The 24,543-nt window shown below is 47.3% G+C and overlaps 2 protein-coding genes across 46 annotated transcripts in view; one reads left to right on the top strand and one right to left on the bottom strand.

The window, feature by feature from the left end:
* The window catches only part of LOC119137994 (ankyrin-3-like), a 41,959-nt gene extending 20,200 nt beyond the window's left edge, over window positions 1-21,759 (top strand). For 10 of the 45 annotated variants that reach the window (XM_037277602.1, XM_037277609.1, XM_037277605.1 and 7 more), the window contains 27 exons: window positions 80-203; window positions 560-571; window positions 1,201-1,303; window positions 1,424-1,465; window positions 1,615-1,721; window positions 1,836-1,868; window positions 2,239-2,463; window positions 3,983-4,137; window positions 4,198-4,409; window positions 4,481-4,688; window positions 4,761-4,857; window positions 4,924-5,152; window positions 5,230-5,355; window positions 5,533-5,655; window positions 6,139-6,165; window positions 6,434-6,515; window positions 7,484-13,261; window positions 14,997-15,071; window positions 15,819-15,950; window positions 16,025-16,168; window positions 18,610-19,117; window positions 19,189-19,285; window positions 19,358-19,495; window positions 19,684-19,767; window positions 19,839-19,991; window positions 20,422-20,467; window positions 20,563-21,759. In XM_037277602.1, the coding sequence (XP_037133497.1) occupies window positions 80-203; window positions 560-571; window positions 1,201-1,303; window positions 1,424-1,465; window positions 1,615-1,721; window positions 1,836-1,868; window positions 2,239-2,463; window positions 3,983-4,137; window positions 4,198-4,409; window positions 4,481-4,688; window positions 4,761-4,857; window positions 4,924-5,152; window positions 5,230-5,355; window positions 5,533-5,655; window positions 6,139-6,165; window positions 6,434-6,515; window positions 7,484-13,261; window positions 14,997-15,071; window positions 15,819-15,950; window positions 16,025-16,168; window positions 18,610-19,117; window positions 19,189-19,285; window positions 19,358-19,495; window positions 19,684-19,767; window positions 19,839-19,991; window positions 20,422-20,442 (9,035 nt within the window). In that variant the 3' untranslated portion in view covers window positions 20,443-20,467; window positions 20,563-21,759. Of the gene's footprint in view, window positions 1-79; window positions 204-559; window positions 572-1,200; window positions 1,304-1,423; window positions 1,466-1,614; window positions 1,722-1,835; window positions 1,869-2,238; window positions 2,464-3,982; window positions 4,138-4,197; window positions 4,410-4,480; window positions 4,689-4,760; window positions 4,858-4,923; window positions 5,153-5,229; window positions 5,356-5,532; window positions 5,656-6,138; window positions 6,166-6,433; window positions 6,516-7,483; window positions 13,262-14,996; window positions 15,072-15,818; window positions 15,951-16,024; window positions 16,169-17,691; window positions 18,426-18,609; window positions 19,118-19,188; window positions 19,286-19,357; window positions 19,496-19,640; window positions 19,768-19,838; window positions 19,992-20,421; window positions 20,468-20,562 lie in introns of those variants that run through there. The other 35 variants (XM_037277620.1, XM_037277614.1, XM_037277617.1 and 32 more) reach the window with 27 other exon arrangements.
* A 744-nt stretch (window positions 21,760-22,503) lies between these two features.
* LOC119138000 (glucose-6-phosphatase-like) lies at window positions 22,504-24,340 on the bottom strand. Its single transcript, XM_037277640.1, is given in 6 exon segments — window positions 22,504-23,305; window positions 23,385-23,417; window positions 23,420-23,499; window positions 23,698-23,815; window positions 23,888-23,997; window positions 24,061-24,340. Coding segments are annotated over 6 exon segments (1,080 nt in total). The 5' UTR covers window positions 24,294-24,340; the 3' UTR covers window positions 22,504-22,799.
* Between the last annotated feature and the right edge of the window lie 203 nt (window positions 24,341-24,543).

Genomic DNA, 24,543 nt, shown 5'->3' with positions numbered 1-24,543 from the left:
GATGTGGACTTCTTCAGGTCTTGAGCATGTGCTTCTTTTATACATAGTCCTCATTTTTTTTTGTTTTTGGGGACCCCAGGCGACGACGCCATGACGGGGGATACGGATAAATACCTGGCGCCGCAGGACCTTCGGGAGCTTGGCGACGACTCGCTGCCGCAGGAGGGTTACATGGGGTTCAGCGTGGGCGCACGCTCGCAGAGGTGAGGACCCCCCCCCCCAATCTCTAGCGAAATTTCAAATGTATTTCTCTGCAAAAATATTGACACTGATGCAACACGGAATCAACATTTGGGAGGGGTCGCTGAAACGGTGCGTCACCGAATGTCTGAACAGTGACATACTTCTTTTCCTCAGGAAATTGGAAACATGAGGAAAATACTGTCGAATAGAAACAGGAGAAATATCGACGACTTTACTCGTTCTTATTGATTTTTTGGGGGGAAATTTGCCCGCTCCGGAACACAGCGCGAGCGTGTGTGACCTCATCCTAATCCATCCTGCTTTTGTGGCTCATGATTTTGTGTTCTCTCCTTTATGTGCGCTCGATGCGTGTTAGTCCTAAAGTCAGGTAAGGCTGATGGCATGCTGCTGAAGCCCCGCCAAAACCTCCCCCCCTTTCTAACCCCTCTAGTTTAGATCGTCCTAACCTCCTAGTTAACTTGATGTTTTCTAGCCCTGTTGGTGGTGATGGTGTTGTGATTTTTGTCTTTTTTTTTTTTTTCCCTCCATTGAGCTTCCGGGGACCCGAACCTGTTTTCCTGGTTGTTTTCCTTTTACTTTGCAACATTCTGTAATTTCTGTAAGTTTTGAGAAAAACGAGAGCAATGGAATATGATGTCCCTCATCTGCTTCTCTTTCATACACTGCATCACTTCATCCAAGCGCTGGCATAGAGGACAATTGATCAGACAAGTAGCTCTTTGTGGTTTGGGTAGAAGAGGGGGCGGGGGGGCGTCCATTAATTGTTCTTTTATTCAAATGTGTAGTTTCTGTCCGAAGCACTCCAAATGGATGAAAATGTTGTGATGGTTCTGGTTCCTGGAAGCTGCATGCATTTAATGTGATTATTTTTTTTCCCCCCTTTTCTGTTCACTTTCACTCCCCTCCCCTCTTACTCACCTGCTCCTCCCTCATCATTCCGCCCGTTGTCTCTGTAACCCCCGTGAACCTGTGCACGGCTCCGACCCCGCGCCCAAGCCTGCGTTCCTTCAGTTCTGACAGGTCCAACGCGCTCAACCGCAGCTCCTTCACGAGGGACAGCATGATGATTGAAGAGATGTTGGCGCCCAGTAAAGAAATGGTATGTACTTTTATCACCTTCTTCATATTTATTGAGGGGGGGTGGGGGGGCACACAAAACGAGGGCCGACTCAAATTTGCATAGTGAAGGACTAACTTGTCTGCTTCCACGCTGCCGCAGATGCTCTGTAAGGAAAAATCGTTCATTGTAGAACACAACAAGGTAGATGTCAACATATGCTTTTGCATGACATCAAAAATGTTCAAATCATAACAAGCCATCCGTTAAAAGCGCGTAACTTTTGGGCACTTTCATCTTTTGATGTCGGCGATTCTTTCTCCGACGTAACGTTTCTCGTGTGATGCGGGCAGCGTTTGGCGATGGCTAAAGACGGCGACAGCGACTCGCTGAAGAGATACAGCTGGACGCCGGACGCCACGGACAACGTCAATCTGGTCTCCTCGCCGGTCCACTCCGGGTAAGCGAGCGATTACGATGTTCAATTTATTAAACACTTTTCGAAATGATCAAATGACGTCACTCGTACGTCACCCGTTTGTGTGACGGAGCTCTGTTGTCGTCCATCCCGCAGTTTTTCCTCCCCGCTCCCGCAATACGACAGCAGGTGACGACTAACTGGCTGTGATTGATTGATTGATTGGATTTGTCCCCGTTGTTGTCGGCCGCCGCCACGCGAGCCGGATTGTGTCGTTTTCCGCTCACGCACCACCCCCATCCGCCGCACTCTCCTCACCCCCTCCCTCCCTTTTGTCCACTCACAGCAGCTGCTGTTTGTTCTCCTCCTACGTCACACGTGTCCTTCCAGACTTGTGGAGTTTTTGTTGTGTTTGAAGGACAGATCCCAAGTGCTCTTTGTATTCACGATAGTAACACCGCACACTGAGTGATTTTTTTTTTTTTTGCCACTAATAACACCACAGCGCCCCAGAATGAGCTTCATTTCCTGTTGTATTCATCGTCCTCCTCTTCTTCAGGTTCCTGGTGAGCTTCATGGTGGACGCCCGCGGCGGATCCATGCGAGGCAGCCGCCACAACGGAATGCGCATCATCATCCCGCCCAGGAAGTGCACGGCGCCCACGCGCATCACCTGCCGCCTGGTCAAGCGGCACAAGCTAGCGTCGCCGCCCCCCATGGTGGAGGGGGAAGGTCTGGCTAGCCGGCTGGTGGAGGTGGGCCCGGCAGGAGCGCACTTCCTGGGGTGAGACTTCCCGATGTTTTTGTTTTTTGTTTTTGCTAAGCGGCTTTTGTGCACTTTGCTTTGATGACATCTTCCTTCTGCTTCCCGCCCGCCGCCATTTCCCGCCATTTGCGTGTCTGTGTTTGTCTCCAAAATTTTGAAGACAGGCCCTACACTTGCCCTCAGAAAAGAAAAAAAAAAAGAGTCAAAGCCCATTTCGTGCATTTCGTATTGTTCGTTAGATTGTTTCAACTTAAAATTCAGTAAAAAAAACTCAAACGTGTCACAAAGCAACGCCATCTTCCCATTTCCTCCTCACTTTGAACATCTGCTGGAATTTTGCGCAACCAAAGTGCAAAAATCTCCCACCCATCAAAGTGACATCTCATTAACGTCTCCGTTCATTGACCTCACCCGAATTGTGTTGCGTGTGTGTGTGTGTTTTGTGTGTTTGTGTATGACGCAGTAAGCTCCATCTCCCCAGAATGCCGCCAGCTCTTAATGAAGGCGAGAGCCTCGTTAGCGCAGTGCTGCAACTGGGACCCAGAGGAACTAGATTTGTTGGGTAGGAACATGGAAAAAAAACGAAAAAAAAAACATAGCATCCCGATAATTCTCCGCTCTTCCCCACGCCCGCCCCCGCCACCCCAGTCCCGACACAGCAGGCTGATACCTCATGGTTGTTTCACATTATCTGCCTTGAATTTCAGTTCAAACATCGAGTCAGCGTGTAGTTTTGGGAAGAATTCGAGCACGAAATGTAAAGGAGAAGGTGAAATTCAGTTCAACTTATTTCTAAATGATCGTTAAGAAAAACATAAACAGCCGTCACATACACCTCTTATAAAAATCGTTCTTTACGTTCTTCCTAAAACTACATCTTGGAGCTTGGAATCCATCAAATTACTTTGACTACTTTCATTTCCAGGTCATTGTTTTCTTTTGGCAAGGCCTGTGACATCACAGACTGGCTTGTTTTGGGCTGGACTGCTTTTTTTTTTTTTTTTTTTTTGGCATGTGACTTTTGATGAATGTAAAGTAGGCAATGTCCATTTTCTGTATGGACTGAAAAGACAAACCACTCTATTGGGATTGTGAAGGCGTAACTGTCGGATAAATTACATTGAAACTCTTGGGATGGCTCAGAGAAAAAAAACGAGACTGGGTCACATAAAGTCAGTAATTTCATCTTTTGTAGCCTCCAGTGGCCACTCTGCTCTTCTGTTTCTCGCCGTGAAGTTGTCGTCTTGCGCTTTCATGCTTGTCTTGTGCGACCATGCTTTGCTTCTCCAAGGTTTTCCTCCTCGACCTCCCTTATCTCAATGTGCCATTGAACAAATGGAAAGCCTAATTTCTGCCAAGCGGATTTTAAAATGCTGTAGCGCTTGGTGGAAACGTGGCTTGAACACCCGGCAGAACCCGTATCCATTCACACGTTCACTTTCTGTGCTTCTCTAGTTCTGTGTAGATGGTAGAGCAACAACTTTGAGATCTTCCTTGAACGTCGCTTGAGTCAATATGCGATTCGTTTCCCTACCAGGCCGGTGATCGTGGAGATCCCCCACTTTGGTTCCATGCGAGGACAAGAACGAGAACTGATCCTTCTGCGAAGCGAGAACGGAGAAACCTGGAAGGAGCATCTGTACGACTGCAAGACCGAGGAGCTCCGCCAGCTCCTCAACGGCATGGATGAAGGTAAAATACGTCAGGATGTCTAAATGTCACTTCTTGTAATGTCATTGGATGTTCTTCTAGAACTGGACAGTGCAGAGGAGTTGCAAAGGAAGAGGATCTGCCGCATCATCACCAAAGATTTCCCACAGTACTTTGCCGTGGTGTCCCGCATCAGACAGGAAACGCATCAGATGGGACCCGAGGGCGGGACTGTGTGCAGCCGGAGCGTCCTATTGGTTCAGGCCTCCTTCCCCGAGGGGGCGCTTACCAAAAAGATCAAAGTTGGCCTTCAGGTAAGTCTCACACATTAGAGGCCTTCAAATTTCCCGTGAAATAAATACCCTGATCCTTTCTGGATTCTCAGGCTCAGCCGGTACCCGACGAAACTGTGAAGAAGATCCTCGGCAACCGTGCCACCTTCAGCCCCATCGTGACGGTGGAGCCCAGACGGAGGAAGTTCCACAAGCCCATCACCATGACCATCCCAGTCCCGCCGCTTTCGGGCGAGGGCCTTTCCAACGGCTACAAAGGAGACTGCACACCTTGCCTCCGCCTTCTCTGCAGCATCACAGGTGAAGTGGTTTTAGGAGGTTTTTTTTTTTTTGGAAGGTACCAGAACCCAAGACCCAATCCTTCTCTTGTAGGTGGAACGTCGCCGGCACAGTGGGAAGACATCACCGGCACGACTCCCCTCACCTTTGTCAACGACTGCGTGTCTTTCACAACCAACGTTTCAGCACGGTGAGAACCCGGGCCGGGCCTCTTCTCGCATATATTTCCATTTGCTTATCGGGTGGTTCTGAACAGGTTCTGGCTGGCCGACTGCCACCAAATCCCGGAGACGGTGGGCTTGGCCTCGCAGTTATACCGGGAGCTAATCTGCGTGCCCTACATGGCCAAGTTTGTTGTCTTTGCCAAAATGAACGACCCGGTGGAGTCCAGGCTGAGGTGCTTCTGTATGACCGACGACAAAGTGGACAAGACCCTGGAGCAGCAGGAGAACTTTGAGGAGGTGGCCAGGAGCAAAGACATTGAGGTGCCCATTCTTAAGGATCCTTGTGTATTTGAACCTTTTATAAATTTCCGGTTCTGGCCGGTTTTGGGTGTGTTCAGGTCCTGGAGGGTCGTCCCATTTATGTGGATTGCTACGGAAACTTGACCCCTCTGACCAAAAGCGGTCAGCAGTTAGTTCTCAACTTCTACGCTTTCAAAGAAAACCGCTTGCCGTTCTGCGTCAAGGTACCACAAATGCACACTACTACTTGAAAAAAAAAAAATGGACGCCGTTCACAGGCATCGATTGACCCGATGTGTACAATCGATCCTATTTCCCGCTTGGTTAAACATTTCGTGTTTCATCACTTAATTAGGACACACAAAGCAGGGCATAAAAAAAAATTTCCTCCCTGGCCGCAGGTTCGAGACCCCAGCCAGGAGCCGTGCGGCCGTCTCACCTTTCTCAAAGAGTGTAAGAGCACAAAAGGCCTGCCGCAAACGGCAGTGTGCAACTTGAACATCACGTTACCCGCCGCCAAAAAGGTAAGATCAAGTCATCATTTTTGTCTTGTCACTTCCATGAGCATCCTCACCGTCAGGGAAGTAGCGGTGGCGCTAGGGTAAAAAAAAAAATCCAAGGTCCAAAAGTGTGTCTTTTATCTGTTTAAGGCTTCTCTTAATGTTTCTTGGTTCTTTATTGTACGCCGTGGTTGCTTCTCATTGGCTGTTTTCTTTTCCGTTGGATTTTTTTTTTTGGGCTAAAGACTTTTCATTTGCTCAGGCTGGCTTGACTTGATTGATGTTCTCGCAATTTCTCATGGCGCTTTTTGATTTATTGTTTTTTTTTTTGTTGCATTTGCCCACAGTGGCTTCTGGAGCTTCTGTAAATCACTCTCTCTTTTTTTTTTTTTTTTTTTTTCCCCACACGCTGATGTTTTCCTCCTCCCTTCCTGCTTTCCATTATGTTACTCGTCTCCCTTGCCCCGCCCCTCGCCGCCCGTTTCTGCAATGCATCTTGGGAACCAGGAAATGGAGTCAGATGGCGAGGATGAGGTAAACTACACCCTCCCTCCCCCTCCCCCCCCCCATGCTCTGCTTAGCATAGGCTTACTCTCGCCCGCTACCCCCAAGGGAAATGTAACACTTTCCCTTGTACCAAATGCTGACTTTTGCATGACATCATAAATCCAATGTAATACCTTTAAGATTACTTAATTGGTTCCACGTTCCAATTGTTTCATCCCAAAAATCAATCTGTAAATCGTCAGGACAAAGTTGCGTTCACCTGATAGCCAACTTGTGTTGTTTGCTATTGTTGCAGACTGAAAAGCCCGAGCGACGTCATACCTTTGCCTCACTAGCCTTACGTAAGCGCTACAGCTATCTGGCCGAGCCTGCACTGAGTGAGTTTTGTCATTTTCACTAACAACATCCCAAACAAGAAAATTAAAAAAAATCCATATGTCCGAGGCGTTGTAGTAAAGTTTCTCTTCTTGACACAACATGCACTGTCCACATGCTTGTTTACGACATGGTACATCTTTTTTTTTTTTTTTTTGCATGATTGGTTTTTGGAATTGTTTTGCAGTGCTTGTGAGTTCTTCCGGCTTTTGGTTGTTCTTTCTTTGACTCTCTCATTGTCGACAGGGGTGGTCAAAGAAACATGTGCTTTACTTTTTCGTTTGTCCCATTTGAATTTTGAAGCTTTTTATGGTTTATGTGGGTGAGCCATGCATGTGAGGAGGGTTCTTGAGTTTGGCTGGTTCGGCTTGTCACCATCTTTTTACTGACTGTGCATGACAAAATGGACCAAACGTCAGTTTTGGAGGACATTTTGTCAGTTTAGGGGGGGAAAAAAGGCAAAGGGTTTGTCTGACCTGTCGTTAAAGGAAATTTGCCATGTGTATCGGTTGGGACCAAACAGATAAAAGGCACTTTTAAAGTGGTTTGAAATTAGACGCAGAATCCATACGCTGAACGTCTCATGTCTGAAAAGAGGAGCTGCTTTTGAAGTCATCCCTGCCATCTTTCCGTTGCCAATTCAGTGCCACTGTTGTCGTTGTTTTTTTACTTTGCTGCTTTGTTGGGCTTGGATTTCAATCATCCATTTTGTTGTGGTTGTTGTCAGTGTTTGAGAGAGCAACATCTGAAGACAGTTTTGAATGAAATCCGTCAATTCCTAAATATCTTCATGAAACTGCTGTTTGTTGTTCCTTTAATAACAGAACTGCTTCACTGACCAACTCTCCCTCCTCTGACCTCTTCTTCTTCTTCCTCCGCATCTTCTTATCTTTTCCCATTTTTCTTGGTTACTCCACATCCATTTTGATTTCTTTTCCCATTATTTCTCCATCATTAAATTCCGCTGAAGAAACAGCAGTTGAGAGAAGCACACCAGCCGCAAGAGCACTGCCTGCTGGTCACCCTCACAAACCTGTCTTTCCAACCAGACCTTACCCCCCATGGTCAACTGCTCCTCTTACCGCCTCTGGCCAAGCGAAACTCGGCGGAATGGGCGGTCCCGTCATCGCTGCCGATGCACCAGCCAACTCAGCAGCTGCTTCTCCATTGAAATCGTCCTGGCCCTTCTCCCCAACACCTGCATGTTCTCCAATTGGAGCCAGCATGGGATCTCCATTGCAAGCAACCAACCTACCATCCCACGACATCCTCCCTTCGTCCCCTGTGAGGTCTTACAGGACTATACCATCGCCCATTAAAACTGTTATCCAGCAGGGTCAGTATCCTGTCCAGGCTTCCCCCGCCTTTGTTTCTTCTGGAAGTCCATATAAATCTGCAACAGAACCTGCTTCTATCAAAAGTCCTTACACGTCAAGAACCTCCCCAGTTCACGCCATACCCAACGGTTACGTACCGGCCAAGTCCACAACTACTCCCGTCTCACCAAAGAAACCGTACAGCATCTACAGTTCGAGTATGCCTTTTAAAATAGACACAGCAAGTCCTGCCTCTGCTAAAAGCCTCTCCACCCTGTCGTCTTTGAAGACCTCTTCTGATTCAGCCCTGTCAACACGAGGAGGGAAAACCTCTTTGTCATCTTTGACCTCGACCGGAAAGACAACCATCGCATCGTCGGAATTGTCCATGGTGAATGGGAACGTTTCGCCTGTCAAATATGCCTCGTCCTCATCTACGCCCTCCTCACCTTCTTCTCGGCTCCTATCGGAGAGAAGCCTCCAGGAGAGGATTCAAGCCACCACCCAGGCAGCCACATCTGGCATCAGTGCCGCCATTAATGAAGCCATTGACTCTTATTCCGCAACAGGCTATGGCACACTTAAATCACGGTCATCCCCTCTTCGATCTGCTCCAGCAAGTTCTGCTTACAGTTCTCTGAGATCTACCGCCGCCTCCTCAGTACCTGCAGTGACCTCAAACACAGTGACCGTACCTGTCTACTCGTTGGTTAGCGTCATGCCAGAGACCCCCGTTAAACCAGGACCAGGCTCTCTCAAAATGGCGCTTCCCGATTCCCTTCGCACCTCCCCCTCTTCCTCCATGTCGTCGTGCGTTACAGCCTCCAAAATTAACTCCCAGTTGAAATCGCCTCCCTACATCACGCCGCCCATCGTCCACACTGCCGCCACCTCCAACCAGGAGATATTAAAAGATGTAGCAGACATGAAAGAAGACCTGATGAGAATGACAGCCATCTTACAGACAGACCCACAGACGGCTGCCAAAACGGTCCAAACGTCACGCATAAGCACTCCTCGTGAGACCAAGTTAGAGGACGATGAGCCGTACACGCTTGTTGAGAAAGTGAAGAAAGATTTAGTGAAGGTGAGCGAGATCCTACAAAAGGACATTGGGAATGAAAGTAAAGAGAATGTAGAGGATGGGTGGGAGGAATTCTCTGTAGATGAGATTGAGGAGGCCCGAAGAAACGTTCTCTCTGACGAGAGCTCACGTCTACTTAAGCACCAGTCGAACAATGACCTCGATTTAGCTAAAGTGGTCGACTATTTAACTAACACTATTGGGGCTAGCTCTCTCTCTAAAATGGCAGAGTTGAAGGGCAGGTACGAGGAGACGGAAGGGGAAGAGAAACAAAAACGCATTCTGAAGCCTTCCATGACTATACAGGAGCACAAATTAAAAATGCCTCCGCCGGTGTCTGGCATGCTCAGGTCTCCGTCCGAGAAAGACCTAAGCAAACTAGCCGAGGCTTATCCAGGGGGTGACACCATTCTCGAATCCCCAGAGGAGCTGTCTCATGAGCAGGATAAGAGTCCGCTATCTGACAGCGGTTTTGAGACTAGAAGTGAAAAGACCCCCTCTGCTCCCCAGAGTGCAGAAAGTACAGAAGCCAAGCCTTTATTTACTGATGCTTCCATCCCTCCCAGTGTGTCTGAGACCAGGTTAGAAGATCTCTACAGTCAGAGCATCTCAGATGAGCCTTTCTTTGTGGAGGAGCCTGTGTCTGCTCTTCCTTCTGCTGAGTCAGGGGCAGCTTCAGGAAGCTCAGTCGCCCCCATCCAAATGACAGATGAGGACTCAATGAGCATGTGTCTTAAAGAAGAAACACATATTACCACGACAACCAGAATGGTCTATCATAAGCCTGACACCACAGAGGGGATTGAGGAAGGCATGTCAGTGCGAGACATCATGAAAGCCTTCCAGTCTGGTCGGGACCCGTCCAAAGAACTGGCGGGCCTGTTTGAGCATAAAGCTAACCAAGACTCGGTCAAAGGCGACGAGCTGTCGCCGAGATTTCTCGACAGGGACAATAAATCCAAACCCAAAGTCGAGCGGATAATCGAGGTACATATTGAGAAAGGTCACTGCACATCCGAGCCCACAGAAGTTTATATCAGGGAAACGAAGAAACATCCTGAGCTGTACGTCTATAAAGGGGAGTCTATAAAGGAACTGCTTGATTATGATGAGAGCCAACAGGAAGAGGAGGAACTGATTGCTGAAGAATACCTGCCCCATTTTCTGGAAACATCTCGTGTTAATACACCGGTTTCGCAGGAAGAGGACAGTCGGCCGAGCTCTGCTCAACTCATAGCTGATGATTCCTACAAAGCCCTAAAACTGCTGAGTCAGCATTCCATAGAATACTGTGACGATGAGCTATCTGAGGTCAGAGGCGAGTCCTACAGGTTTGCTGAAAAAATGCTCCATTCCGAAAAACTCGACTCATCCTCGACACGTCAATCAGACGATTCAGAAGATTCGGCAATGAAGACTGACAGGAACCAAACATCTGAGCAGCAAGACAGTCCTAAAAGGGAGTTTGTATCCAAGTCCTCAAAAGATGGCTCCCCGAAAGCAGGAACATTTATGCAAAGAGACGAATCACCCCAGTTTGATAAAGTTACAGTGCTCCATTATTCAACTGAACAAGGTAGCCCCAAACATGCAGTCTGGATGAGATTTACTGAGGATAAACATGACAGGAGCAGGGACAAGCTCCTCTATGAGGACAGGGTTGATCAAACTGTAAAAGAAGCGGAAGAAAAACTCTGTGAGGTTTCCCAATTTTTCCGTGATAAAACAGAAAAGCTAAACGATGAACTTCAGTCACCTGAAAGAAAGCCCGTCCGACGAGAACTCAAAGAGCCCAGGTCCTGGCCGAGCTCAGCATGCAGCAGCCCTCAAAAAACTAAGGCGGGGGATGAAACGTTCAGTAAAACCAAACTCGCGGATCCTTCCGTTACTAAAACATTTGGTCGAGTTTTACCTGCTGAAAAGAAAAGTTCTAGCTTGCCAAGTAGTCCTCAGAAAAGCCAACAATCTAAGACCTGTGAGTCTGAGCCCTCCTCTCCTTCCCACATAAAATCAACATCCAAAGTTACTTCTGTGAGGATGAAGTTTGAATCTGAGTCTCAGAAACAACCCCAGTCTCGGCCAAGCAAAACACCCCCTCCGGTTCAACCAAAACCTTCTGTAAAGAAATTACAGGAAAGCAAACTCCCAGTTTACCATTTTTTTACAGATCAAAAAACATCAAAAGTTACTGAAACATCACAGGAGGAAAGAATCCAAAATAATAATGAAGACGCAGCAGATAGCGCTTTGACGTCACCCAAGTCCCCAAAACTGTTTTCAAACAAAAACGTCCCTAATGTGTCACCACAAAAAACATTTTCGGAGATAAATAGCGACGCTAACAAAGTCACAACAGACGTTTCAAGAATAGATAGCGACGACGTAATAAATAAAAACTTAAGAAAAAAGTCTGATACTCAAATTCCTATAAGAACCACATTCAATTCTAATGACAATGACCCGCCTAAGAAATATCCGGTAACAAAACCTTCACAGATTCCCACGTTATCTAAAAATAAAAGCCTCGGGGCAAGCGCCACCCTACCAAATGAAAATGTTACATTTGAAATCCTTGATAACATCCCCAAAGATTCAAATTCGAATAACTTACTCTGTTCCAAAGACATTCTGGAAGAAGTCATAACGCCTCCAGCTGCCGCAGCAACCAAAGAAAATTTCAAAGGCATTAAAAGGCTACCTGTTTATGTTAGTCTTCAGGTTGGCCGCCAGGCTGAAAGGGAGGCCAAAGGGGGGCTGCATGCTGTGAAACAAAAGTCAGTTTCTGGACTTGGTCCCCTCAGCCCAGATGATGACACCCTAGAACAGATATCCTTCATAGATAGCTCAGGGAAAAGCCCCGTTACGCCAGACACCCCCAGCTCTGAAGAGGTCAGCTATGACCTCACCGCCAAGACCCCTGATGGCTTTATGGAATTGATGCCAGATAAACCCAGCCCAATCATGGAGGTACCTGAGGAATTGGAACAAGATGACCAAGGAAAAGCCATCATCTCTTTTCAAAAGACCACACCTGGAATCCAAACTAGCATCAGTGCTGACTTAGCTAATGCTAACATGCAGGAAGCGCTAATGACTGATAACTATCCGAGATTAGAGAATAGCTCCATCCTTAATGGATATGATGAGAAAGCTGGACAGGAGACCTCTAAAGACAAAGGTGTTGCATACATTGAATTTCCTCCTCCACCGCCGTTGGACCTCTCAGAGACTTCTGATCCAGACAGAAAAGGTTCTTGTGCTTCGTCAGAAACTGAGACAGAAATGATGGAGGTGAATTTACAGGAAGAACAGGAGAAGATGCTGATTGAACCAATAATACGTATTCAGCCCCCCTCCCCAGTGCCGCCTGAGGTGGACGACAGTCAGTCCAATGGGGACGATGACGCTGATGAAGAGTCAGTCTTTCACCCGATTCCCTCCAAGAAATTTACTTTCAAAGCTCCTCGGGAAGAGGATCAACAGAGGAGGGAGAAGGAAAACCAGAAAAAACATGACAAAAATGGAAACAACAATGAACCTCTGATTGGAATCAACGGTTCTAACGGTTCCAATGGTTCCAACGGCAACGGGGAGGACTATGAATGTGAACAAAACGGAAACGACCAGTCCATAACGGACTGTTCGCTAGCCACAACAGCTGAATTTTCTCACGACACTGATGCCACAGAGATAGACTCCCTAGATGGGTACGACCTTCAAGATGAGGACGATGGTATGTACGAACAAGCCGACTTGAAATCCTTAGCCGGTCTGGACAGCAGGCGAGATGTCTGGGCGACGGACTCTTTCAGGCCCTTAGACCGCTCTTTTCCTCAAACTAAACTAGAAGTTATTGAAGAGGAGAAAACCCCAGAAGAATGTCTGAAGGACCAGAAAGACATAGCATCAGATGGTGGGAATGATGTTCCAAAAGACAGCGTTGATATGAATGGACAGAAACTTTCAGCTAAAGAGGGATTTTCAGAAACATACTTTAGCTATAAGTTAGAAGAGGAGTTCAATTCACCATTTAAGACTGTTGCGACCAAAGGGTTGGACTTTGACCCCTGGCCGAGTAAAGGCGCTGAAGAAGATATCGTCGACATGGGAGGAACGCAGGCCAGCAACGGTGAGCCAAAGCCTTTCGGACGAGCCGTCGACGAGCAATCTCAAGCCACCACGCCTGACAGCACCCCTGCTCGCACGCCGACGGACGATAGCACGCCGACGAGTGAGCCCAACCCCTTCCCGTTCCACGAGGGAAAGATGTTTGAGATGACGCGCAGTGGTGCGATTGACATGAGCAAGAGGGACATGGTGGAGGAGAGGCTCCAGTTTTTTCAAATTGGTGAGCATTCCTACGCCGCGGGCAAGTACAGGGTCAGGGACACAGAGGTAGACGACAGCGATCAAGACCCCATGTGTGTCCCTGTAGTTTTCCCTCAAGTCCCTGTACAGGCGACTACGGTCCCGTTAGAAATACCAAACGCCGCTGGCGGAGACACAACCACCAACACCAAATTCACCACATTCAGAACATCTGATAAGACTACTGAAAGTCATTTTGACTGTCCAAGCACTTTAGATGATTTTAATATCATAGCTTCAGGTTCAAATTCTGATCTTGTAAACTATGCAAATTGCTCGAATTATCTAACAGATTATTTTATAAATGACACAAGTCCTTTGGACAAACTTTTGGACACTTTCAAGGATTTGGGTAACCCAAATTCTCCCTCTGCACCTTCTCAAGAAGTGACCGACCAACAAACACTAAACACCGGTAGCGACCTCCACTTTATTTAAGATCACAGATTGGCAGTTTTAGGTTTCTGGTATCGATATTACCCTTATTTATTCATTTTTACGAATGTAGCATTAAGAAGCACAGAATCCAGAGACATATGCAAGTCCAGGTTTTGACAGAATTGATTTTTTTGATCTAAAATCCCAGTAGTGAAAGCCATTGGAGACTCGCACAATTAAGATTCATATTAACACTCAAGCAAAGGACATATCGATAGGTTACTTTCTGGACCCAACCATTCCCAAGGAATCTGAACAAAAGTCAGAACCGGGCATCACCTTCCATTGAAGACCGAGAGAACTGCAGGGACACGTCCTTTTCAGAACCATCTAGACGAGCTTCTAGGTGTTTCTGCCCTGCACGCACCGCTAGCTCCACCTGCATCGGCACCACTGGCACCACATCCACACCCTCCACCCTGTGGAGGAAGAGTAGGCCGACAATCGAGTGGGAGGAGCAGAAGGATGAAGGGAGTGAGCTTGATCACGATTCCCGTCACGGCAAACACGACTAGTTTGTAAACTTTTTGTAAACACCTTGTGTATCTTCTCTTATGCATGTAGCTGTTGTGGGTGCTCTTGTTGTGTAGCGTTCTCTTGTTTGTGTCATCCTTGTGTTGTCTGATGAAGCCCTGCACAGGGTGAGTTCTGTTCTTGATATTTTAGTGGAAGGTACGGTCTGGAATTAGCGAAAGTCTTTCTTTTAAGTTGTCTAGGTTTTCAGTTCTAGCCTTCTCAAAGTAGTCAATTTGTCGGATGATTTGTCAGATTGTGACGTGTTGGTTTAAGTCTGCTTGCCTGATCTTGGTGATGTTTGGACTCTTGGGTGCACTACGAAAACAATTCATCGACCCCAACTTGACAATCGGGCACTTTGCGTGAGTTCAGCCTCCTGATGTCAAGCGCCGGCCGGTAGTTGCTTTCGTCAGCCGGGGGAATGTTGCCTGATGGTTTGTGATGTGAAACTTAACTACTAACAATATTAGCCGACGTTACACCCTAAGTGCTTTTCTGGCCTCACATGCATGGATTATGCATCATAATAAATATCATGGGGTGTCCACTCTTCAACTGAAAGTGATTGAGAATAGTTTGGCCAGAAAAGTTGAGACAGTGAGCTCAAATTAGTCTTCTTAGTTTTATCCACCAACACTACAACTAATGACTCACCAGAGCGCCTTTGTGTGTCGTCTCATTCTCAGCATTCTCTTTTTGTTAGATTTATTCATCCAGCTGCAATTTCTAATTATTTTTTGTGCTGCACTGCCCGGTTTTAGGTCCTCAGAGTCCCTGCGAGAGAACGGACCTCCGCATGGCCATTGTCGCTGACCATCTGGGACTCAGCTGGACGGGTGAGTCCACACATGACTCAAGTATTTGTTCTGCGGTGTCTACTGCCACCTAGTGGAGGCGTGGTGAAGTAAAAAAAAAAATCGACATGTTGCAATGGTGTGGTGTGATCATGTGAGGATCTTTACCAGACATGGGCGGGTCAAATTTTATGCACGAGGGCGTTATTAGACTTTTAAATTGTACAGATGAGCCAGGACATTTTCAGATGTGGAAAAATGGAATTCTAATTTACAAAATAATTAATAGAACAATAAAATGTTAAATATTTTTTCTTATCATTTATTATACTTAATAATAATAATACAAATAGAATAATAAAGAATCATATAATAATGAAAAAATAATTAATAGAATAATAAAATGTTAAATATTTTTTCTTATCATTTTTATACTTGTCTTCAAATTTGTGTACTTTTCCCACCCTTATTTATAATGTTGACATTAAATCAGGAAAAAGGCAATGATGCCACTCTCATGTTGCACACGAGGCATTCAGGGCGTGGTCTCTGCAGCCCAGCTCAAGCCGGACCACCTGCACTGCAGCATCGGCCCACGCCCCCCCTTGTGCGTGCGTGCGCTCCATTTAGGGCACGCCCGTCTGGCCCGCACTTGTGATCCATTTTTAATGTGCAGTGCCGCAGTCAACAAGTGAACACCGTGTTCTCCCCACCTTGAATTTACTACCGGTCGTCATTTAAGTCGCCATCGAGCTGCTCTGCTGAAAGCTTTTGCCGCATGTGTTTCAGAGCTGGCCCGGGAGCTGGACTTCTCAGTGGAGGAGATCAACTCTATCCGAGTGGAGAACCCAAACTCCCTGACGGCGCAGAGCTTCATGCTGCTAAAAAAATGGGTGCACAGGGACGGTAAAAACGCCACAAGTAAGACGAGGGCGCCGTCATCTGTGTCGTGGTGTCCCAAGTTCTTAAGATCCCTTCTGTCCTCTTCTCTCCAGCGGACACTTTAACGGCGGTGCTGAATAAGATCAATCGCTTGGATATTGTGACTTTGCTGGAAGGGCCCATATTTGACTACGGTAACATTTCAGGCACTCGCTGCTTTGCCGATGATAACGCAGTAATCCCGGATCAGTGCGATGGTAAATTGTTGTCCACCCTAGCTCCTACACTCTTTTACTCTTTTACGGCCTGATTTACTAAAAACCCAAAAAACGGCGGGCGCTAAATTGCGTGCTCACACACTTTTAACAGATAGGGCAAGTCCGCCCGGTTAGTCCCATCATCTGTTAGCGTGCGCAGTCAAGTTAGCGCCCGTTTTTGCATGTGCTAATCTGTAGTAAATCAGGCCTTTTAGTCTATCCATCGCCTTCCCCTTCCTTCACCGCTCCTCACCTGCTCTCTCTGCCTCAGCCGGACACGCCCGAATCGTTCCAGCCAATCACGCCGCCGGGTTCAGTCAGCAAAGTTTTTAGCCTAAAAATGGCACTTAAATGTGTATTAAAACTCCACTGCCATGTTTTCTTCTTTAAAAAAAAAAAAAAGACAGTCTAGTCTGCTCAATTATATAATTCATACATTATTAAAAAATTGGGCCATGGCCATTATTGGCACAGAAAGTGGAACTTTAGCAAGCAAGACATGAATTGGCACTCGTTCATAGTGGTTATTAATTTTTTCAAATATGAATTTCAATGTTCGCAGTGGTGCATGTTGACGATGAGTTGATATGAAAATGTGTTGCTGCATCTTTTTGCTGTGTTCTTTGCTTCTCTGATTGGTGAGCATGACTTGTGTATACTCACACCAGTTTTGAGTTTTTAATACGGTAAAACCCTCGCCGGTATTTATTCTATTTGCGGCGGGGGTTTACTGTATTATTATTTTTACCAAAGACATCATTATTTTGCTGGCACTCCTCCCCCCCCTGCTACCTTTCTCTCTTCCCTCTGCCGCCGCTTCACTGCTGCCGACACACCACGCGGATGACACGTTTCATGACTCGGCAACTATTGTAGTCTGAAAGGGGTCCCGCGTGGAGGTCGGGATGGCGGCAGCGATGAGTTACAAGACTAACTCCTCAGACTAACTCCGACGCCTTTTCCAACACGCGTTGAAAAGGCGTCGCCGTTTTTTTTTTTTCCGCCTCCTTAGAGTGTGTGAAGACGTCATCTCCTCGCTTCCTCCCAGCTTCATCCTCTCCGAGGCCGGCCCTCCTAATCCTCCTCTTCCTCAGACTAACTCCTGCAAAGAATCCCTGAGTCGGCGCCCTTAACCCCCCCCCCCCAGATAAATTCCCACACTGCACTCGCAATGCACCGACTGCAGAATAGATGCCACACTGCAAATCATTACCAAATTGAACACAGCGAAGCTTTTCCTTTATTCATTCTAATCGGTCTTAGTTATTTCACGGCGCTGGTCAATTCCTGTAAATATGTTAGAATTAGTAAACAAACAACAAAAAAGTAATTTATTCAGAAATCAAACTATTGTTTTAAAAATTACAATATAAAATTGATGATACATTACAGTCAATCTTGATCACATGATCAAGTGTTCATCCTTCACTTCCTGTTTGTTTGCTGTCTTTTCATCCTCATTTTAACAATGCTATTTTTTGTCCATTTTTTACTTGTCGTGTTTGTGTGCCGCTTGAAATCAGCACCGAAACCTCTCAGCTCTCCCACGCTGGCCCCGTGTCCCCAAACGTCTCACGCCGACGTCCCCTCCATTTCTTCTTCCTCTTGCAGTGTCCCTCCCACCACCTCTTTGCTCTTCTCGTCCCCTCCTTCTTCTCCTCCCTCTGTCTTTGGCTTGTCCTCACCCCCCTCCTCCCCGCCTGTCTACCTCCTCCCCGTCGCGCCAGTCTTGCCCCACCTGGACGAACTCCCGTACTCCCCCGCGCTTCCCTCTTTGCCCTGCAGCCCCCTCCACTGCTCCCCCACCTTCTCTCGTCCTCCTTCTGCCTTCTCTTTCCCTTCGCCTCCTCCCCCTTTCTCCTCATCCCTCTCCTACCCTTCGCCTCCTCCCCCTTTCTCCTCCCTCCCTCCTCCTCCTCCACCTCCTCCTCACCCTGCTTCTTCATCCTCCCCACCCTCCCCCCTCCCTCCCGGCGTGCCACCTCACTTCAAGCGTGACCATTCGGTCCCTGAGGTCTACATCTAGACCCGATTTGCTTATTAACCTAATCCGCCTACTCATCTGGATGCATCAAGCCATTGTGTGCAAATTGGGCAACCCCTTTTATTTATTTGAGTTTTGGGTCACCAGAAAATTTGTTTGCCATGAAAACACACCTGTTGCATCCTGCCAACAGTGTGGGGGTCACTTAGAAATGTACTTAATTTTTAAGTTAATTTTTTTAGCCTTCTGGATTATTATTTTATCTTCCGGGGGGAAAAGTTTTATTTAAAAAATAAGCACATTTCTAAGTGACATGCTTTGTGTGGCTTTTGAACAAGCGCCCCATCATTTCATTACCTCCATCACACTTTCCTCCCTTTTTCCATCCCCATCTTCCGACCCTCCCCGCTCCCCCTCCCTCCACGCTAACCCTCCTGTCCTCCTGCCATCCACGCAGGATACCACCAAATAGACGCGGAGCTGCGAACCCCCCCTGAGCTCAACTGCGCTCCCCCCACCCCGCTGTGCTCCGACGACTTTTTCCGCAAAGGCGGCGATGGCGTAGTAGACTCCCCTAGCAGGCCTAGCGAGCTCTCCCTGGTGGGCAACCCCCCCTTGGTGCGCGTGGAGGACACCAGCGAGTCGCCCGACAACGACAGAAGGGCGGCTCAGCGGCGAACCATGTTTGAGGGCGCTTACGCCCCCTATGAGAGGCAAGGAGGGTGCCCGGAAGAGGAGGATGAGATGACCCAGGAGAGGCTGCAGAGTCTCCTGGAGGACATCAAACTGGAGGGGGAAGGCCTGGAGGACGAGGAGATGACGGAGGAGAAGGTGCATGCCATCCTGGAGCAAGTGCGGCAGGCAGAAAAAGACTTTTGCTCACTTCCAGGCTGGAGCGAAAGCGACGCGGTAGCCGCTGTAGATGAAGCGACGGCGGAGCCCGGCCACGCCGTCGAGGAGGGCAGGTGCGGGCGCTATATGCTAGCTTAGTACTACTGTAAAGCTATACTGCCTATAACGGTACATCTTTCTCCAGTCCTGATAGTCTGGTCGACTCGTTGGAACAGCCGGCTCCGAGCAGCAAGAAAGAGGAAGAGGAGCAAGGAGGCGACCGGTCGGCTCGTAGAGTCCAGGTGACAAATCACACCATATCAGGGAAGCTCCAAGTGGGGCGCCAATGAACATCTTTAAAATGTGGCTCGTAGTGGGCGCAAAATGTCCAGTGTGAGCATGTCTTTGATGATGAGGAGGAGGAAGTGGAGGAAGAGTTGGAAGCAGAAGAGTCCAGCTCTGAGGAGACCACTGTAACCACAAGGGTGTTTCGCAGGCGGGTTATATTGAAGGTGTGTGACCTCTGCTGTGTGGACCCTCAGGAGGTCATTGTGTGACCAAGTTTGGACTTTGTGGTCCAATTTGTGTGTGGCATGATTTCAGCTCGTAAGTCAAACCAATTGTCAAAAAGAAATTTGTGTTGGCATGGCAACTAAGAGTCTGGACGCATCTTTCTGACCTTCCCACTCGGCTCCTCCAGGGAGAGGAGGCTCGGAATGTTCCCGGAGAGTCGGTGACAGAGGAGCAGTTCACTGACAGCGACGGCAATCTGGTCACTCGAAAAGTAACAGCTTCGTTTTTTTCACTCCACAGTACCGGACGTCCAAGTTTTCACTCTCCCGTCTACTCACGCAGGTGATCAGAAAGGTGGTGCGCCGCGTGGTTGGCTCAGAGCAAAAGGACGAGGTTGGCGAGGAAGCGGGTGCCGTTGTTGCCGTAGCGCCGAGCGGCGGCGCCGTAGTGGGGAAGGGCAAGAGGCGGGGCAAACGTTCCCGGCAGGGCCACAAGGTTGCCGTGTTCATGACGTAGCTTGTGTGTGCTAGTACTTACAATATTGGGTTTTGTACAGTAATGCATTGTTTGTCATGGCCAGCAGGTGGCGACAGATTACAATAAGACATTTGTGATATCTTCCACGAGTGTTTTTATTGTATTGTTGTGTGAGTGTGTGTCGAAACGTGTAGGTGTCCGTTGTGCTTTTGATGCTAGTAGCGTAGCGCGTTTCTGAAGTGCTGTTGTGCGTTTCCTCTTTGAACTCAACTAACATTAGCAATTGTAAAACGTCACCCGCAATAGCAACGTGAGCTTCTAGCTTTTTGTTGGCTTACGTCAAGCCTGACCAAGACAACAATACTAACTTTTCTTCTTCTGTGTCTTTTTTTTTTTTTGTGCGTCTCTGATTGGGCCTCGTCGCTTCCTGCTATCCAATCGGGAACAGGGAAAGAAGAGTCACTCGTAACGGCAGCGCCTCCCAAAGCACCCTGGTAGGTTGGCTAAAAATAAATAATGAATATGCAATTGAAGGGATACAAGTTCTAAGCTGTAATTAACTTTTTTTTTTCTAAATTAACATTTACAGGTCCGCTGCCAGTGATGTCACCACTCACTCACCCACCACACTCGAGCTTGGAGGGAAAACGAACAAAACGGGTGGCGTCCGGTCATGTACAACAATGGCACGATTTGTTTTTTTGTTTCTTTACACCCAAGCAGGACAAAACTTTTTCAGTTTGGCATGAGCGAGCATGTCGACACACCCGAAGAACCTTTTTCCGGACTGACGGGAGAGACCAAAAACGGGATGCTCACGGATGCTCTCATCTTGACCAGCGGGACGCCTTACTTGGTCACGTTTCCACCTGGAACCTGACGGTGTGGTGATGAATTTTTTTTTTATTTTTAAACACCGGATGAAACAATCGCTTCACAAACTCGTTTATGCACCGATAGGAAGCTTGGACTCGACGAAAAACAAGTGTGTGTGGCAAGGAGACTTCTCTGCTGTGTGTGTGTGTGTGTGTGCGCGTGGACCGCATGTGAGGCCACTGTGTTTTTTTGTTTTTTTTAATTCATCTTTAATTCTCTCCCCTCGCTTAATCTGAAGCACTGGAACACATTCGGAGCGGCTGCAACAATGAGCACATACTTTGTCTTTGCAATAATGATGATGAGAAAAATAATAATGCAAAGCTTCTTTCTTGCGCTTTTTTTATTATTCGGATTATCCACCCATCCATTTTGCATAGCACGCTCGTTTGGGTAACTGGAGCTTATCAACGCTGACTTTTGGGGAGAGAGGCGGAGGTACACCCTGGATCGGTCGCCGGGCACATGTCGACAAGTATTCACACTCATATGGACAATTTCAAGTGTTCAATGAAGCTAACATGCATGTTTTTTTTTGGAATGTGGGAGGAAGTACATGCAAACTTCAGAACTGTGAGGCAGTCATGCTTACCACTAGGACACCGTGCTGCCCGACATGAATTTTTATTTAACTAACACAAAAAGAGATAATCACATTTTTACCTGCATACTCCAAATGTATGTCTTTTTACTGGTACTTTAACACTGTTTAAAAAAAACAATCATCTTTACGTTCCTGCGTGAAGCTTTTATTGTTTTTTTTTTTAAAACTGCATTCGAAAAGCATCTTTAACCTTCCCTGATGATTGATAAATCGACATGTATGACACCATCACCAACATAGCCTACACTGGATGATCCCGAGACATTATTTAAGCAGAACAAAAATAAATTGTGTTCAAAATGGAAACCTCTGTTGATGATGTGTTTATGCTCATTCTGTCCATCGACCTGACCTATATTTATATATGTATATAATATTTAAAAAAACAGGTAAGTCTGACTGAAAGGGGCAGTGGGATTTTTGGACCGTTATGTCGCCATCTAGTGGACAGAAGTGGTCATTTTAGCCTATGACAACCGCAGGAGAGTACAAATGTTTTCAAAAATAAATGGAGATGATGAAAAGGTTGATGTGGAGTGGCTCACGGATGAGGTCATCAACTTGAAGGTGAATTAGATGAAATGAGCAAAATCCACTTATAAAATATGTCCATGCTATATTAACAATATAAAATGTATTGCATTTTCCCGACAGGTAGAGAAGGACAAGGCACTTTGCTAAAAGTATGATGTGGACGACAAATTATCCAAGCTGGATCTAGTAGTCATGAGACTATCTGAGAAAATGTCTGCCCCAAGTAAGTGAAATAATATAGAATATTGATGATATGACATATCTATCAATCTTCTATCCATCCTTTATTAAATATTAACCCACGCTTGACCGATGTGCACAAACCTGTGTTTGTCGATCATTTGGCAAAGCTACAAGCGAGTAAATATTGAGTGTCTGACTCGCAATGCGCATAAAATGCGAGGTGACGTACGTGCTGGTGTCATAGCAGGAATTCAGGGCTAAAGGTCAGGGATGTTCTGGTGGCTTTTTTTTTTTTTTAGGCCGTCCATTTTGTGTATTGACCTCCTTTCAGGCATTGTTTTCAATATTTTATTAAGAAGAATTAAAAATACTCTGAAATATTCAAAAATACAGCAATATTACATATAGCATATTTAGCAACTTAGCTACTCAGATCTTGCAAGTGCCTCAAAGCATCATGGGAAGTGTCACCTGCACATGTTCAAATGACCATTTCCTGTTCTTGTCGGCTCCGCCTGGCAATTTTTTTTTTTTTAAATAATTGTAGTTAGCACCAAGTCTTTACAAAGGAAGAGGTCAGCCTGTGCTTTCTGTTTCGGAAAGTCTTTTTTTTTTTTTAAGCAATTGGCTCACGCGGCCTTTTTGCTGTGCAGGCCCAGTGCGCTGTTGACTAGATAGGGAATGATGCTGACAGTCGCCACGGGCACGGTGGCGCTCTTGCAGAAGGAGAGCAGGTAGAAGAGGGCGGCGGTGTGCGTGGGGGGCTTGAAGGAGTCAAAGAGGTGCAGAAGTAGCAGGGAGCCGACAATACAACCGGCCCTGGACACAGAACTGCTGCTACTGCGCTTGGTTTCGGTGTACAGCGGCGAGTGCAGGCCCAAGCCCAGGCCGAAGAGCGTGCCCATGTTGCGCAAGAGGCTGGCGAACGGGGTGCTGTCTAGGTGGACCCACTCAGGTCTGGAGCACCATTTCTGGGCCTTCTCGAGCGTCCACAAGAGGTCTACGCCCACAAGTCTGAGAAGTAGGTAGAAGCCAACGGCGAAGGAGGTCAGGAAAAGTGTCGTGTAGAAGTATCTCTTCATGCTGGCGCTGTAGATCCACTGTGTTCTGTTGAAGGCCTCCGCCACAATCATACCTGGATGGAGAGACCAAGTGAGGTTGAGTGAAGGTGAAGAAGAGGAATTTGTATGATTCCTTCATGACCTGAGCCATACCTGAGATGACTCCAGCAATGACCTGGTGGGGAAGTGGGCAGCGATGAAGACCCTAGACAGACAGACGCACACTTGGACTCCCCAGAAGATGGTCCAAAGGATGACCTTCAGGTAGCTGCCACAAAAGAAGTTCATGTCAGTAAAGGATACTTTAGGAACGCCATCACTGTTGACTTATCGGGACAACTTCAGCTGCCTGGATGTCAAACGGTTTGATACCCAAAGGGTCAATGATCAACCACGTGTTGACAGAATGTTCAGTGATAAGCGCAGGCTAGAAAACTGTAAACAAAATGTAGGGTTTAGGATTCACCTATTGTTGGTGGACTTCCTGCCAGCGTGTTTCTTCTTACGAGCCGTGATGGCGAGGATGGACGTCACCAATGTGTAGTAGACGTCTGCCGCTCCCATAGCATGACCCGAGGGGCTTCCTGGATAGCCAAAAGGAAAGTTAGTTTGTATGGCGACCCTCGTACCAAGTGCCAGTTTGGAGTTTTTCGTACCTGGTCCGGTCTCACAGGTCATGGGGTACTGTTGAATCTCAGGGCGAAGGCTGTTGGTGTAATACGGTGTCTCGTGGACCCACCAGTAGGGCCTCTCCCCAAACAGAATCCTGAAAACGGAAAGATGGACTTAGTCATTCAAATTCTCTTTAATGGGATTCTTCCCACCTTACCATTTGAACACCAAGTTGAGCCAGTCCCCGATGACAGCCACCCAGATGAGCTTGATGCCCACCGAAGGCCGCAAGTGGAACCAGAGTGGGAAGAAGATGAAGAAAGTGTTCCTGAGGTCTGCTGCCCATGACACCCAAAGGAACAAGCCTTGAGCATCTTGGTAGTTGGTCTGCAGGTAGCGGGTGCTGCTCACCCCGAAACCCTGCATAGCGTCCATGATGGCGTGAAGCATCGTTGCAGACGACGAGTCACTCTTGAGTGTCGCCGGCGGTGACACAGCTGCTTGTTTTTATAGCCGGGGGAGACCACCACCTAGACGCATGCTCATGTTGATCTTTGGACCTTGCACATGTGTAATAAAACACTGTGAGTCGGGAGAGTCTGGCAGCGCTGGCACACAAACACTGAGTTGGGGGGGGGGAAACCAACGACGTCAAAGACAGACTGCAAATTTACCAGAAGTGGCACGATTAACGTTTGTC

This window comes from Syngnathus acus, chromosome 19 (genome assembly GCF_901709675.1).
Source record: "Syngnathus acus chromosome 19, fSynAcu1.2, whole genome shotgun sequence".
NCBI classification, from domain to species: Eukaryota; Metazoa; Chordata; class Actinopteri; order Syngnathiformes; family Syngnathidae; genus Syngnathus; species Syngnathus acus.
This window is presented reverse-complemented; position numbering and strand designations above follow the sequence as displayed.